Source organism: Podarcis vaucheri, assembly GCF_965113315.1.
Source record: "Podarcis vaucheri genome assembly, chromosome: 8".
Classification (NCBI taxonomy): Eukaryota; Metazoa; Chordata; class Lepidosauria; order Squamata; family Lacertidae; genus Podarcis; species Podarcis vaucheri.
This window is the reverse complement of record NC_138766.1, coordinates 9,370,638-9,382,723: the sequence shown is the minus strand read 5'-3', so window position 1 is coordinate 9,382,723 and position 12,086 is coordinate 9,370,638. Positions and strand designations below refer to the sequence as shown.

The 12,086-nt window shown below is 42.9% G+C and overlaps 1 protein-coding gene across 2 annotated transcripts in view; it reads left to right on the top strand.

The window, feature by feature from the left end:
• The window catches only part of NAA16 (N-alpha-acetyltransferase 16, NatA auxiliary subunit), a 36,749-nt gene that overhangs the window by 3,800 nt on the left and 20,863 nt on the right, over window positions 1-12,086 (top strand). For both annotated transcript variants that reach the window (XM_082234294.1, XM_082234295.1), the window contains exons 3-9: window positions 1,389-1,493; window positions 3,601-3,758; window positions 4,285-4,419; window positions 6,207-6,360; window positions 7,406-7,525; window positions 9,205-9,300; window positions 11,684-11,790. In XM_082234294.1, the coding sequence (XP_082090420.1) occupies window positions 1,389-1,493; window positions 3,601-3,758; window positions 4,285-4,419; window positions 6,207-6,360; window positions 7,406-7,525; window positions 9,205-9,300; window positions 11,684-11,790 (875 nt within the window). The remainder of the gene's footprint in view (window positions 1-1,388; window positions 1,494-3,600; window positions 3,759-4,284; window positions 4,420-6,206; window positions 6,361-7,405; window positions 7,526-9,204; window positions 9,301-11,683; window positions 11,791-12,086) is intronic.

Below are 12,086 nucleotides of genomic sequence, written 5' to 3'. Positions count from 1 at the left end.
AAAGCCCAACAACTTTGACCCCTGAACCCCTGCTCCCCCCAGAAGGGGTAGATCACTTCCAGTTTTTTATTCTCTGAGTAGATCACAATCTCTTTGGATTGGACGTCCCTGTCTTAAAGGATGTTTACCCAGCAGATATTCAGAGTGTTTGTTTTACACCATTTAGAATGATAAATTTTAAACTTCAAGTATCTTGAAATAATTTAAAACAAGCCTTTTCTTAGTGCCAAATGGCACCTTAAACCTAGGTTACGTTTGCCACAACAGACTGTCTAGTTGCCTTTTCTTGCAGTGACATTTCTTATTATTCCTTTTCTATACCAATTTATATTTTAAAGAAAAATCTCAAAGTAGTTTAAAGCACATTAAAACATCAAATAAAACAATTCAGAATAAAACGACAAGAAATCTCCCGTGATCGGACGACTGGCTGGCATGCAGCAGCGTTTTTTGAAGTGGGGGTGTGCAATAGCAGAAAACGTTGCAGCCTGCTAGCCAGATGGAGATGTCAGTCGCCAAACCTAGAGACGAGGCATTGTCACTTAGGCGAAATTGGATCTGCACCAGTTGCAAAATGTTCCTGGTGCCTGGGGAATTTCAGACACTGCTTCTGAGCAGAACCTTAGAGAATTCAGTCTTGGTCTGGTGTACATGTACAGAAAAATGAGGTGGTAAGGTGAATTGTTCCATTTCAAACTGCAGATGGTAGATCACATTTTGAATGCTCCTATATCTATAAATAAGTAGAAAACTAGCAGAATTGGGAATTAGCTGAACTACAGCCTTTTCTCTCACATGCTAGATGTTTCTTGCACAGCTTGTGTGTTTGTGTATTTTAATATGGGAGCATCCTCACCAGAAGTCTGAAAGCTCATTACAACACAAAACCTGTTCCCTTTTGTGGTAGTCTTTGTTTTGTTTTATACTGGTACAATCTGTATCCTAAACTGTTACACTTTCTCCTACCACTCTGTTCTGAAGGTGTAGAGATCAGAACTCTCTGGTTTCTGGAAATGAATGCATGTTCCATGATAGTTGTTGGTCATAGGTTATTATTGAGTTAAGCTTGAATAATTTCACTTTGATTTACTGATTCAGAGCTGCTTTGTTTGGGGAGTGGGGCAGTGTTTTCTCCTTCCATTCTGCAGAGCAAGAGCAGGATGATGTACACATTCTTCTGTGTGCTCTAGACCTAGCTTTCCCACTCCACAAAATAGTGAATGAGAAGCTTTGTGGATGTGTGGGATGGTGAGAATCCATACCTGTGTTTGCATCCATGTATTCCCAAGAGGTGCTTGGATTATTATTATTATTAGATGAGGACGGTGAAACTTATCACACGTGTGTTGCTTAAACTTGATTCTTAAATTATAAAATATTTTTTACAGAAACTTTGGCTATGAAAGGACTGACCTTGAATTGTTTAGGGAAGAAAGAAGAAGCATATGCATTTGTTCGCAAAGGCCTTCGTAATGATGTAAAAAGTCATGTGTGTATCCTTTCAAATAGTACACCAATTTAAATTTTTCCTAATAGTTCTGAAATCCTCTTTCTCTACCCCTCTCCCAATTATTATCCAGTGGATACTTTGCTATGTAACAGATTTGAGTGTTTTATATTGAAATGTATAGATTAGGCCATTAGATATTGTCTAACATACCTGTGGCTAACCTGTGACCATCTAGATATTGTTGGGGCTCCAACTCCCTGCTAACCATCAGGGATAATGGGAATTCTAGTCCCACAACAACTGGTGGGTCATAGATGAGCCACTCCTGGTCTAACAACTTAATTTGATATGTAATCTGTTAAATTTAGGAAATTCTAAAGTGCTGGTTATTAGTCATAACACTGGATTCCTGGGTACTTACTGCAGGTCAGCACAAAACATGTCATGTTTACTATGCCATTATGTTTCTGCAGGGATGGGGGACCCTTTTGTTTTGGCAGGCCGGATCCTGTGGACTCCTGCCCTAGACACCAGCCTTATAGGTTAGGCTGAAAGAGCCACTGCCTGGGGTTATTCAGTGAGTTTCATGGTGGAGTGGGAATTTGAACGCAGGTTTTTCCAGTGATGCTTGTTTTTAGCAGGGGTGGAAATCTCCAGCCTGTGGGCCTAGTTAGCCCTCTAAGCCTCAGAGGTTTGCTCCCCAGGCTGTTTTCTCTTTCCTGGGCCTGATGTAACAATATATGGCACTGGGCACAGGAAAGTCCAGGCCTCAAATAAAGGAAGAATTCTGAGCACCCGCAAAGCATGCTTCTGACTCTTCCTTTGCAGATGCTTCTTGAACTTTGAATTACTTGACATCCTGTAACGTCGGGGGATGGAAAGGTGATTGAGGCCACCCACCTGCTCACATGGTTTGCAGAGCCCGGGCCAGTTCTGGATCTGCCCATAGGGACTTCCCTCCCCTGACCTACAGCCGACTTTTAAGGGTACAAAACTGTCAAAGGAACTTGCAAACAACATCAGTGCCTATTAAAACACACCCGGATTACTAAACCAGGGAGGGGGCTCCTTCCCCCAGGGCCCATGGCAATCAATGACTCTGTGGCAGAGAAAACCTTCCAGCTGGAGCAGGAGGGGCCAGGCTCCTGGCGTCTCCTCTGTCCTGCTTGGCCTTCTCCTCCTGGCTTTCTGTTCACAGAGCAGTTGTCAAGAACTTCCTTCATATCATGCTTCTGTCCTTCTAACATGCAGCTGCTTCATCTTCTCAGCTGCTTAGCCTCCTTGAATTTGAGTCTTTCTGCAGAATTAAAAATAAAAAATAAAAATTTGTAATTTGTAATCTGACATGCAGCTGCTTCATCTTCTCAGCTGCTTAGCCTCCTTGAATTTGAGCCATTCTGCAGAAAGGCAGATAGCAAAAACAATCAAGATAATTTTAAGGAAAATAATATGTTTTGTCCATACATCACCTCAGCCTCATGGTCTAAACAAGTAATAGGCTATTTTGTGAAAATGAAGAATACCTAATAGCACATGATTTCCTCCTCCCTTCGTTTATGGCACCAGACAATGGCTTAGTCATATACAAACTTGGCATGGGAGCAAAACCTTATCTTTACCTTTGGGCTCCAGTTCATCTGGACCTTTGTCTAGCAGTGTCCAGAAGAGTTACATCACCACTGTATTATGGAAGATTTTTCATGAGGAATAAGCTCTCACTAGGATTGGGAAATACTTCAGTTTTCTAGGTGCCAGGATGTCTTGATTCCCAGACAACTGAGCACTTTGGACTTCTTTAACCCAAGGAACTTCTCCACAATTTGAAGTGCTATGATAAAATGGCAATTTAACATTTAACTGGCAGATGTACAACTATACCATTAATGCTGAATGCCTGCGCAAAAACATCGTTCACATCAAAGTGCTATTAAATGCCACATCATATTGCTAACTCCTGCGTTGTATTTTGTATTTGAAATCACTCCTATGGCTAACAAAAAAACCTTCGTTATAATTTGTCTTGGATCATGCTCTTAAGTTGAGATAAATGAATAACACTCATTTATGAATCCTTTCAGGACTATAAACATTTGTCTTCAACTCCCCATCCCCCCACCCCCAAAACCAGTGCATTTCCTTAACTCTGTTAGGTTGGCATGTTTATGGACTCCTGCAGCGCTCTGATAAAAAATATGATGAAGCTATTAAGTGCTATCGAAATGCTCTGAAATTAGATAAAGACAATCTACAAATTCTGAGAGATCTCTCACTGTTGCAGATCCAAATGAGGGATCTTGAAGGCTACAGAGTAAGTAATTCCTCCACCTTTTGTGTTGAGCTTAACCGAAAACTTGCAAAGTGCTCTCTGAATATTTACTAGAGTTGAGAGGAGCATTTGAGTTTAATTAGGTTGGGGAAATGGACATGCCAATGTTATCTGGGCACCATCTTATGGGTATATGATTTATTTGCCATGTTCAAAACCACCATTGTACAGAACAATTGCGGGGGGGGGGGGACTTTACAAAATTGTAGCACACGGCAAAATGGAAAACCGTTCTTGATGTAGTACCTTCCATTGCTACTTGCAACACTATTCTTTAATTCTGGAGGAGTGGCAGTGACAGTGGCAAATTGTAAATTTGCTTGCTAGTAAACATAGTTAAGGTCAGAGGTTGGGCTGCAGCTATAAGTACTTAATAAGAAGTCCAGCTGAGCTTTTCTAGTTTTCTTTGCTGTTAAGTCTTCATCCTTTTTTTCATTAAACAGAATCCTTTTGCACTAATTAATTATTTGGTAGATTATATTTAGTTATATTCATTTTCTCTTTAAAGGAGACCAGGTATCAGCTGTTGCAGCTGCGGCCCACGCAGAGGGCTTCTTGGATTGGGTATGCAATTGCATATCATTTGCTAAAAGATTATGACATGGCCTTAAAATTACTGGAAGAGTTTAGAAAAACTCAGCAGGTAAGATCTTTTAAAAATGTCAATTATTGTACACAGTTAAGAATCTGAGTAAGTGAGAATCCGAGACCAGGGAGAAGAGTTGGTGGAAGAAGATTGGAGGAAATTTAAAACTTATTTACAGAAACATTGTAAAATTTTTGAATGTTGATGACGTTGAAATGAATTGAAGGGGTTCTAGCAACAAGGTAAAATGTAAGATGGGATTGAAAATAGATAAACTAAATTGGATATGAATTTGCTGAACCAATTTTAAAAAAGGGATACAAAAAAGGGAGGCGTGAGGAAGTCAGGAAAATAAGTCAACTAAAGATGAGCTAAAAAAAGAGGGGTTTTTGATTTTTTCCTTATGTGTTTTTCTTTTTTCTTTTTCTTCTTTTATGCTTAATGTTTGTATTTTTGTATTTTGACTTTGTACTTTTCTGTTTTTGTATTTTTTTTTAATTTTCTTACTGATAAAACTTAATAAAATATTAATTATATATATAAAAAAAGAATCTGAGTAAGTGTACTGTAGTCAGAATGATTATTTATTTTCTGTTTTTCTATCCATTGTTCGAAAGAATTACAACTTCGGGACATAAAGCAAAGAAGATGTGCCATTGTTTTATGAAATGTTTCCATGTATTGTACAGTCAGTATCAAATTCCTTATAGCCTCAGTTATGTTAGTGGAATGATAAGCTAATCAAGTCCCAGAGATTGTGATACATTATACACCTGAAATTAAAAAATAGGATGCCACGGGCAACGCACACAGGCAGTTCAACATACGCAAGTCTTTGTACTTTGTCCTTGGTGGAATACCAGAAGAGTATTGTGAGTTGTCTGTAAAGCTGTCATTCTTGATGGGTGGATCAAATTTGATCTCTACAGGTCCCTCTAATAATTTTGTTGTCAATTTGAAATAAGACTTTTCTGTGAAGAAGCTAAATTTAAATGGAAACCATTAAGCCACGATATCATGAAGAATTGACAAATGGTGTTGTCAGGTAGCACACAAATTCAGTTCAAAGCATCTGTTTATAATTTATGCTGTTGGGTGGACTTATTCACTTCCTGAATCATATACAGTGGTACCTTGGTACTTGGAACGGCTTGGCTCCTGTACAAATCGGCTCCCGAATGCTGCAAACCTGGAAGTGTTCCGGTTTCTGAATGTTTTTCGGAAGCCAAACATTCAACGTTGCTTCCATGGCTTCCGACTGAGTGCAGGAAGCTCCTGCAGCCAATTGGAAGACGCGCCTTGATTTTTGAACGGTTTCGGGAGTCAAACAAACTTCCGGAACGGATTATGTTCGAGAACTGAAGTGCCACTGTAAATGCTTTTTTTTTTAAAAACCTCTGGAATAATATGAACCTGGAACATTGTGGCATTTTTGGTACTTCAGTGAGGGATAACGCTATCAAAATACTTCGTTTTGGGGTTTTATATACCTGGGTTCAAAATACAGGTCCCCTCCTCTTGTTTCTCCTCTTGCTGCATCTCTTTTTAAAATTGGAAAGCATGTATGCATGAAGTATGAATAGTACAGTATAGATGTACTTTGATACCAGAGTAAAAAATGTATCCTAAGAAAAGAAGCAAATATGAATGTCAATAGTTGAGAGGATAATTGAGGAGATCAACTTATTGCTTTGTCATTTTTCAAGGCAAGAATTCTTTTAAATGACTGTTCATTTCCAAGTTCTAATTCAACTATCCAGTGTCCCTTTATTAACCAAAAAAGAACTTTTGTGAAGTTAGTCTTCTGGGGCAGATTAAATGTTAACTCTTCTGTTATTTTCCAGATCCCTCCTAATAAAATAGACTATGAATATAGTGAATTAATACTGTACCAGAATCAAGTTATGAGAGAGGCAGATCTGTTTCAAGAATCTCTGGAACACATAGAAACTTACGAGAGGCAAATATGTGACAAGCTCATGATAGATGAAATAAAAGGTAATACTTTTTTTTCCTTTTCACATGCTTAAAATATTCCTTCACGTGAATCTTGGTCTGTGAGGTGGTTCAGTCTAGGGAGCTGTGGACCATTAAACCTAGAGGAAGATCACGTTTCCCCCTTGTCATTAAGTGTTTTTGGGGGGGACTCTGTGTGCGTAATATAAACATCACACAGACATGCTTGCACACACTGTGCAGACACATGCCAGTCCATAAACATTTGTCTGAAATGTTCAAACAGTTTAAAGGAAAGGCTACTCTAGATTAAAAAGATACCCTATAGCACTCATCCCTGTCTGCTTCATCATGTCTAGGGCTCCCATTCCATCACTGCGAGGGCTTCCACAACAGGCTGTCACCAGAGAGCCAGCGTGGTGTAGTGGTTAAGAGCAGTCGACTCGTAATCTGGTGAACCGGGTTCGATTCCCTGCTCCTCCTCATGCAGCTGCTGGGTGACCTTGGGCCAGTCTCACCTCACAGAGTGTTTGTTGTGGGGGAGGAAGGGAAAGGAGAATGTTAGCCGCTTTGAGACTCCTTAGGGTAGTGATAAAGCGGGATATCAAATCCAAACCCTTCTTCTTCACCAAACTGCCTGGTGAGCTTGAAAGGCAAGCTGAGCACCACCACCATCCTTTTGTATTTTTTTAATTTATCTAACAAAATTTATTTACCTCTTGATGGCAAGAAAACCTCTTAAGCAGTTCTTGTTTTCAAGAAAAACAAGTCGCTGGGTGACTCAGGGCAGCGCTGAACAGACGCAACAAGACCTGTCTTATTATCCTAACCAGAATGCTCATTCCATATCACATCAACACTGCCCATGCTGGGTAGAAACTGATGTGGGAGAGTATTATGATCAGGGGCAGATGCGGGATGTTGCTGCCGCACAGTTTCTTAGCAGCTTTCTGCAGAGTAGTCGGTCAGTGTCATCATCACTGTGGCTAACTGGCTCTTTCAGGCTTCCAGAGTTGAAGACTTCACCTTCCACCTGTAGGCTGTTTCCCTTGACTAAATCTGGTTTGTGATTTTATTACTACTTTAGGAGAAATGTTGTTGAAGTTGGGAAGATTGAAAGAAGCTTCTGAAGTCTATAAAGAGCTTATTGATCGGAATGCAGAAAATTGGTGTTACTATGAAGGCTTAGAGAAAGCTCTACAACCACGTAAGTGTTGTAGTTATAAACTTGGCTTGCACTTTTTTTATTAAGCAATTGGTGTCTTGTTAAGTTCAGAAATCAGAATCCTTGGAACCCTAGACCTTGGAAAGAAGATGTGTATTTGAATTTCATTGTCCACCATAATTTCCAGTGTTTTATCTACTTATAAGCCTATCTGTACTCAGAACCATGAATCATTACCAGGGACTGCTTCATATGGAGGAGCTTAAAGAGTGAGCTAAATGGCTATGTTCCTTACTGAAGTGATAAGCTTACAGCTTTTTAGCTACTTTTTTTTTTAAGCTACTTCAGTGTACAGAAACCCATCACCCTGAGATTAAGAGTCTCGTGCTGTGCCAACTGAGCTGCATCAGAAGTATAGCTCAAAATACTGTCCTTGGAAAAATGCTGCCAGAGAAATGGTGGTATACAAATGGAAGAACTACCTATAATTACTAAATTTACTCTTAAATGTGCTTCACTGCACTATGCATAACTATTACATTACAACATTTATAATGAAATTTCAATGCTATGCACCCATTTACTGCTATTTACACTCAACGGCTTCAATGGAGTTAAGCACAGTCAAAGGATGGCAGCCTTTTAAAGATTATATTTTAACCTTTATAACAATGCTACTTTTTTAAGGTGCTCATAGAATTGCTTCCTCCCCCGTGGTAAGTTCTGAAGCTCCAACATGTGATTTCAGAACTGAGGATTTACCGTATTTTTCGTCCCATAGGACGCACCTAGTTTTTTGGGGGGAAATAAAGGGGAAAAAATTCCCTTTATTTCCCCCCCAAAAGCAGGTCGGGGAAACAGAACCAGGTCGAGGAACAGCTGCGCCTCCCTGCTGTCCCCCGAGCTTGTGGGGCTGGCCGATGTCTGCCCTGCGCGAGGGGCGCTCTGCATCAGGGCGCCCCCCCTGCGGGGCGGCAGGCTGCTATCCGCAGCGTGGGGAGCCTTGCGGGGAACTCCTGCAAGGCTCCCCATGCTGCGGATGTCTGCCTGGTGCGGGGGGCGCTCTGCTTCAGGGCGCCCCGCCCGCCGGGCGGCAGGCTGCTATCCGCAGCATGGGGAGCCTTGCGGGGAACTCCTGTAAGGCTCCCCACGCTGCAGATGTCTGCCTGGCACGGGGGGCGCTCTGCTTCAGGGCGCCCCTCGCGCTGGGCAGCAGGCTGCTATCTGCAGCCTAGACACCCCTGCCGGACCTCCCGTAGGGCTGCCTAGGCTGCGGATGTGTTCCTGAAGCCTGCATTCGCCCCATAGGACGCACCCAGATTTCCCCTTCATTTTTGGAGGGGAAAAAGTGCGTCCTATAGGGCGAAAAATACGGTATGTATTGCAGTTTGACTTTTGACATTGTTGAAATATTTTGCAACATGGTTGCACCACAAAATTGTTTGGTTTCTTTAAATGCATCCGCACGCACGCACACACATAGTATATTTCTATCTTTCTTTCATCAGCTGTTCTCTTTCATCATACTGAAAACTGCTTTTCAACCTGTTCTATATAAAAAAATGCAGTTTGAGACGTTCACCAAGGGCTTCTGTTGAAGAGAACAAGATAAAATTCCTACTAGTGTAGTTTTCCATATTGCATATAGGCACACTTGTGATTTAAACCAGATGCTTATAACATACAAAGACTCAAACTGTACATTTATTATCTACCAATAGGCTCTTTAGATGAGAGACTAGAAATGTATGAAGAAATCAGCAAGCAACATCCAAGAGCGGTTTCACCTAGAAGATTACCTTTAAACTTTGTCACAGGTAACATTGCATATTTCTTTAGTACCTTTAGAACTAAACCGTTGGCCCCACATACCAGCAGCATGCAAAGTCAAAACATTGTGGAACTCAGCGCTGCAGCAGAACGACTGTGAAAGAGCAGAGCAACTGCGATTCCCGCCCCCCCCCCCCCAGAGCTTGGCTTAGGGTGACAGGCCAATAACTGCCAATACAAAAGGCAAAGGAGATTTTTTTGTGTGGAAGGCAAAATTGTGTGCTTAGCACAAGTACAGTGGTACCTCGGGTTAAGAACTTAATTCGTTCTGGAGGTCTGTTCTTAACCTGAAACTGTTCTTAACCTGAAGCACCACTTTAGCTAATGGGGCCTCCTGCTGCCGCTGCGCCACCCGAGGTACTATTATCCCAAGGTACTATTTCTGGGTTAGCGGAGTCTGTAACCTGAAGCATCTGGAATCCGAGGTACCACTGTACTAGAGCAAGACAGGAATCCTCTCTTTTCATTGCAACCTGCTGTGTCCCCCCAAAACATTGCTGCTGTGGGTTGAAAGATACAGAACAGGACGGGATTCAGCACAGAAGGCTGCACTACATCGTAAAGGATTGGTGAAAGTGCTTGAGCTAGTGGAAGCATGTCCACTAGCACAGAGCCACCATTTGGCCCTGTCAGATGGTTCTGTCAAACGCTGGTCACAAAACAGCTGACTTTCTTTCTTTCTAATGCACACACATTCAGATGCTTCCTGTATTAGCATAGCATACTCACCCTTCATTGCTGTTACAAACAGCAGTAACAGCCACTAATTGTAAGGGTTCAGATATCTTCCTTAAGTCATTTTTTAACGACTCCGCTGTTAAAACATCATTCTGCACTCACTGAACTCCTTGGATATGTCATAGGTTCAGTTAAAGAATGTGCTATGTGTGTTTTTTTAAAACGACAACAGCAGCAACCCAGTATCCTGGCAGGCTGAAAAGGCTGAATTTGTGTACAAATTATGCAAATTAGAAAAATTACCGTATTTTTCGCACCATAGGACGCACTTTTTCCCTCCTAAAAAGCAAGGGAAAATGTGTGTGCGTCCTATGGAGCGAATGCAGGGGGGGAGGCAGACGGGAAAAGCCCCCAAGAGCCGCACACAAGCTCCGTGCGCTCTTGCGGGCTTTTCCACAGGAGGGAGAAGGGACTGACTGGCCGCATCAGTCCCTTCTCCCACCTCCCAGGAAGGCCAGGAGAAGCCGTGCAGCCCTTTTAAAGTGCGCGCGGCTTCTGCCGGTTTTGCGGGAGGTGGGGGAATTCCCCCACCTCCCAGAAAAGCCAGGAGAAGCCGCGCAGCCCCTTTAAAGAGCTCACAGCTTCTGCGGGCTTTTGCGAGAGGTGAGGGAATCCCCCCACCTCCCAGGAAAGCCAGGAGAAGCCGTGCAGCCCTTTTAAAGTGCGCGCGCCTTCTGCCGGTTTTGCGGGAGGTGGGGGAATTCCCCCACCTCCCAGAAAAGCCAGGAAAGCCCTGCACAGCGTCTCCCGGCAAGGAGAGGCTGCACGGGGCTAAAGGGGAAGGCAAACCAGCAAGCGGGATCCATCCCGCTTGCTGCCTTGCCATCTTCCATAGCTGTGCACAACCCCTCCGCAAGGAGACGCTGCGCGGGGCTAAAGGGGAAGGCAAAACAGCGAGCGGGATCCATCCCGCTTGCTGCCTTGCCATCTTCCATAGCTGTGCACAACCCCTCCGCAAGGAGACGCTGCGCGGGGCTAAAGGGGAAGGCAAAACAGCGAGCGGGATCCATCCCGCTTGCTGCCTTGCCATCTTCCATAGCTGTGCACAACCCCTCCGCAAGGAGACGCTGCGCGGGGCTAAAGGGGAAGGCAAAACAGCGAGCGGGATCCATCCCGCTCGCTGCTTTGCCTTCTTCCATAGCTGCGCGCAATCCCTCCGAAAGGAGACGCTGCACGGGGCTATGGCTTCTTTAGCCCTGCGCAGCGTCTCCCGGCAAGGAGAGGCTGCATGGGGCTAACGGGGAAGCCAAAACTTGGCTTGCTCCATAGCTGCGCGCAACCCCTCCGGCAGGGAGAGGTTGTGCGCACCCTGTACGCTGCTCTTTGGGGCGGGAGGGGGGAAAAGATTTTTTTCTTGATTTCCCCCCCCTAAAAACTGGGTGCGCCCTATGGTCCGGTGCGCCCTATGGTGCGAAAAATACGGTATTCAAAACATTCAAATTTGCTCAAAAAAAGACCAGGTACAAGTATTTCTGTCGAAGCAGAAAAACTTTTTAATTTCAAATTACAAGTAGATCACTGTTCTTACCTTTCAGGTTTTAATATAAAATTTATAAAAACTATAACATGAGCCGAAATCAGTAGTGCAACACTAAGTAATAAGAATATAACCCAATGCAATTTTGTTTCTAGGTGAAAAATTTAGAGAACTAATGGATAAATTCCTGCGGGTTAACTTCAGTAAAGGCTGCCCACCCTTGTTTACCACTTTGAAATCTTTGTATTACAGTAAAGAAAAGGTAAAACTCCAATTTATTCAGTTTTCATACAGCTTTGTGTGTCGTAAGGATAATTTACCAGTTACAGTCACTTTTCCTTTCCATTTCTCATGCCATGGTAAACTGTAGTAAATGGTTAAGATTATTAATAAGAAGAGTATTTCACTCCTTCCCACTCTCGCTGGGTGGGAGGAAACAAGCTGTGACCCTTGACTTATGCCTGAAGCAGGGATCATGGGTTGTTTCACTCCCAACAAATCATGGTCTGTGGCCAAGTTTGTACTTGGCTTATTGATCATGGTTTGTTGGAACAAAGC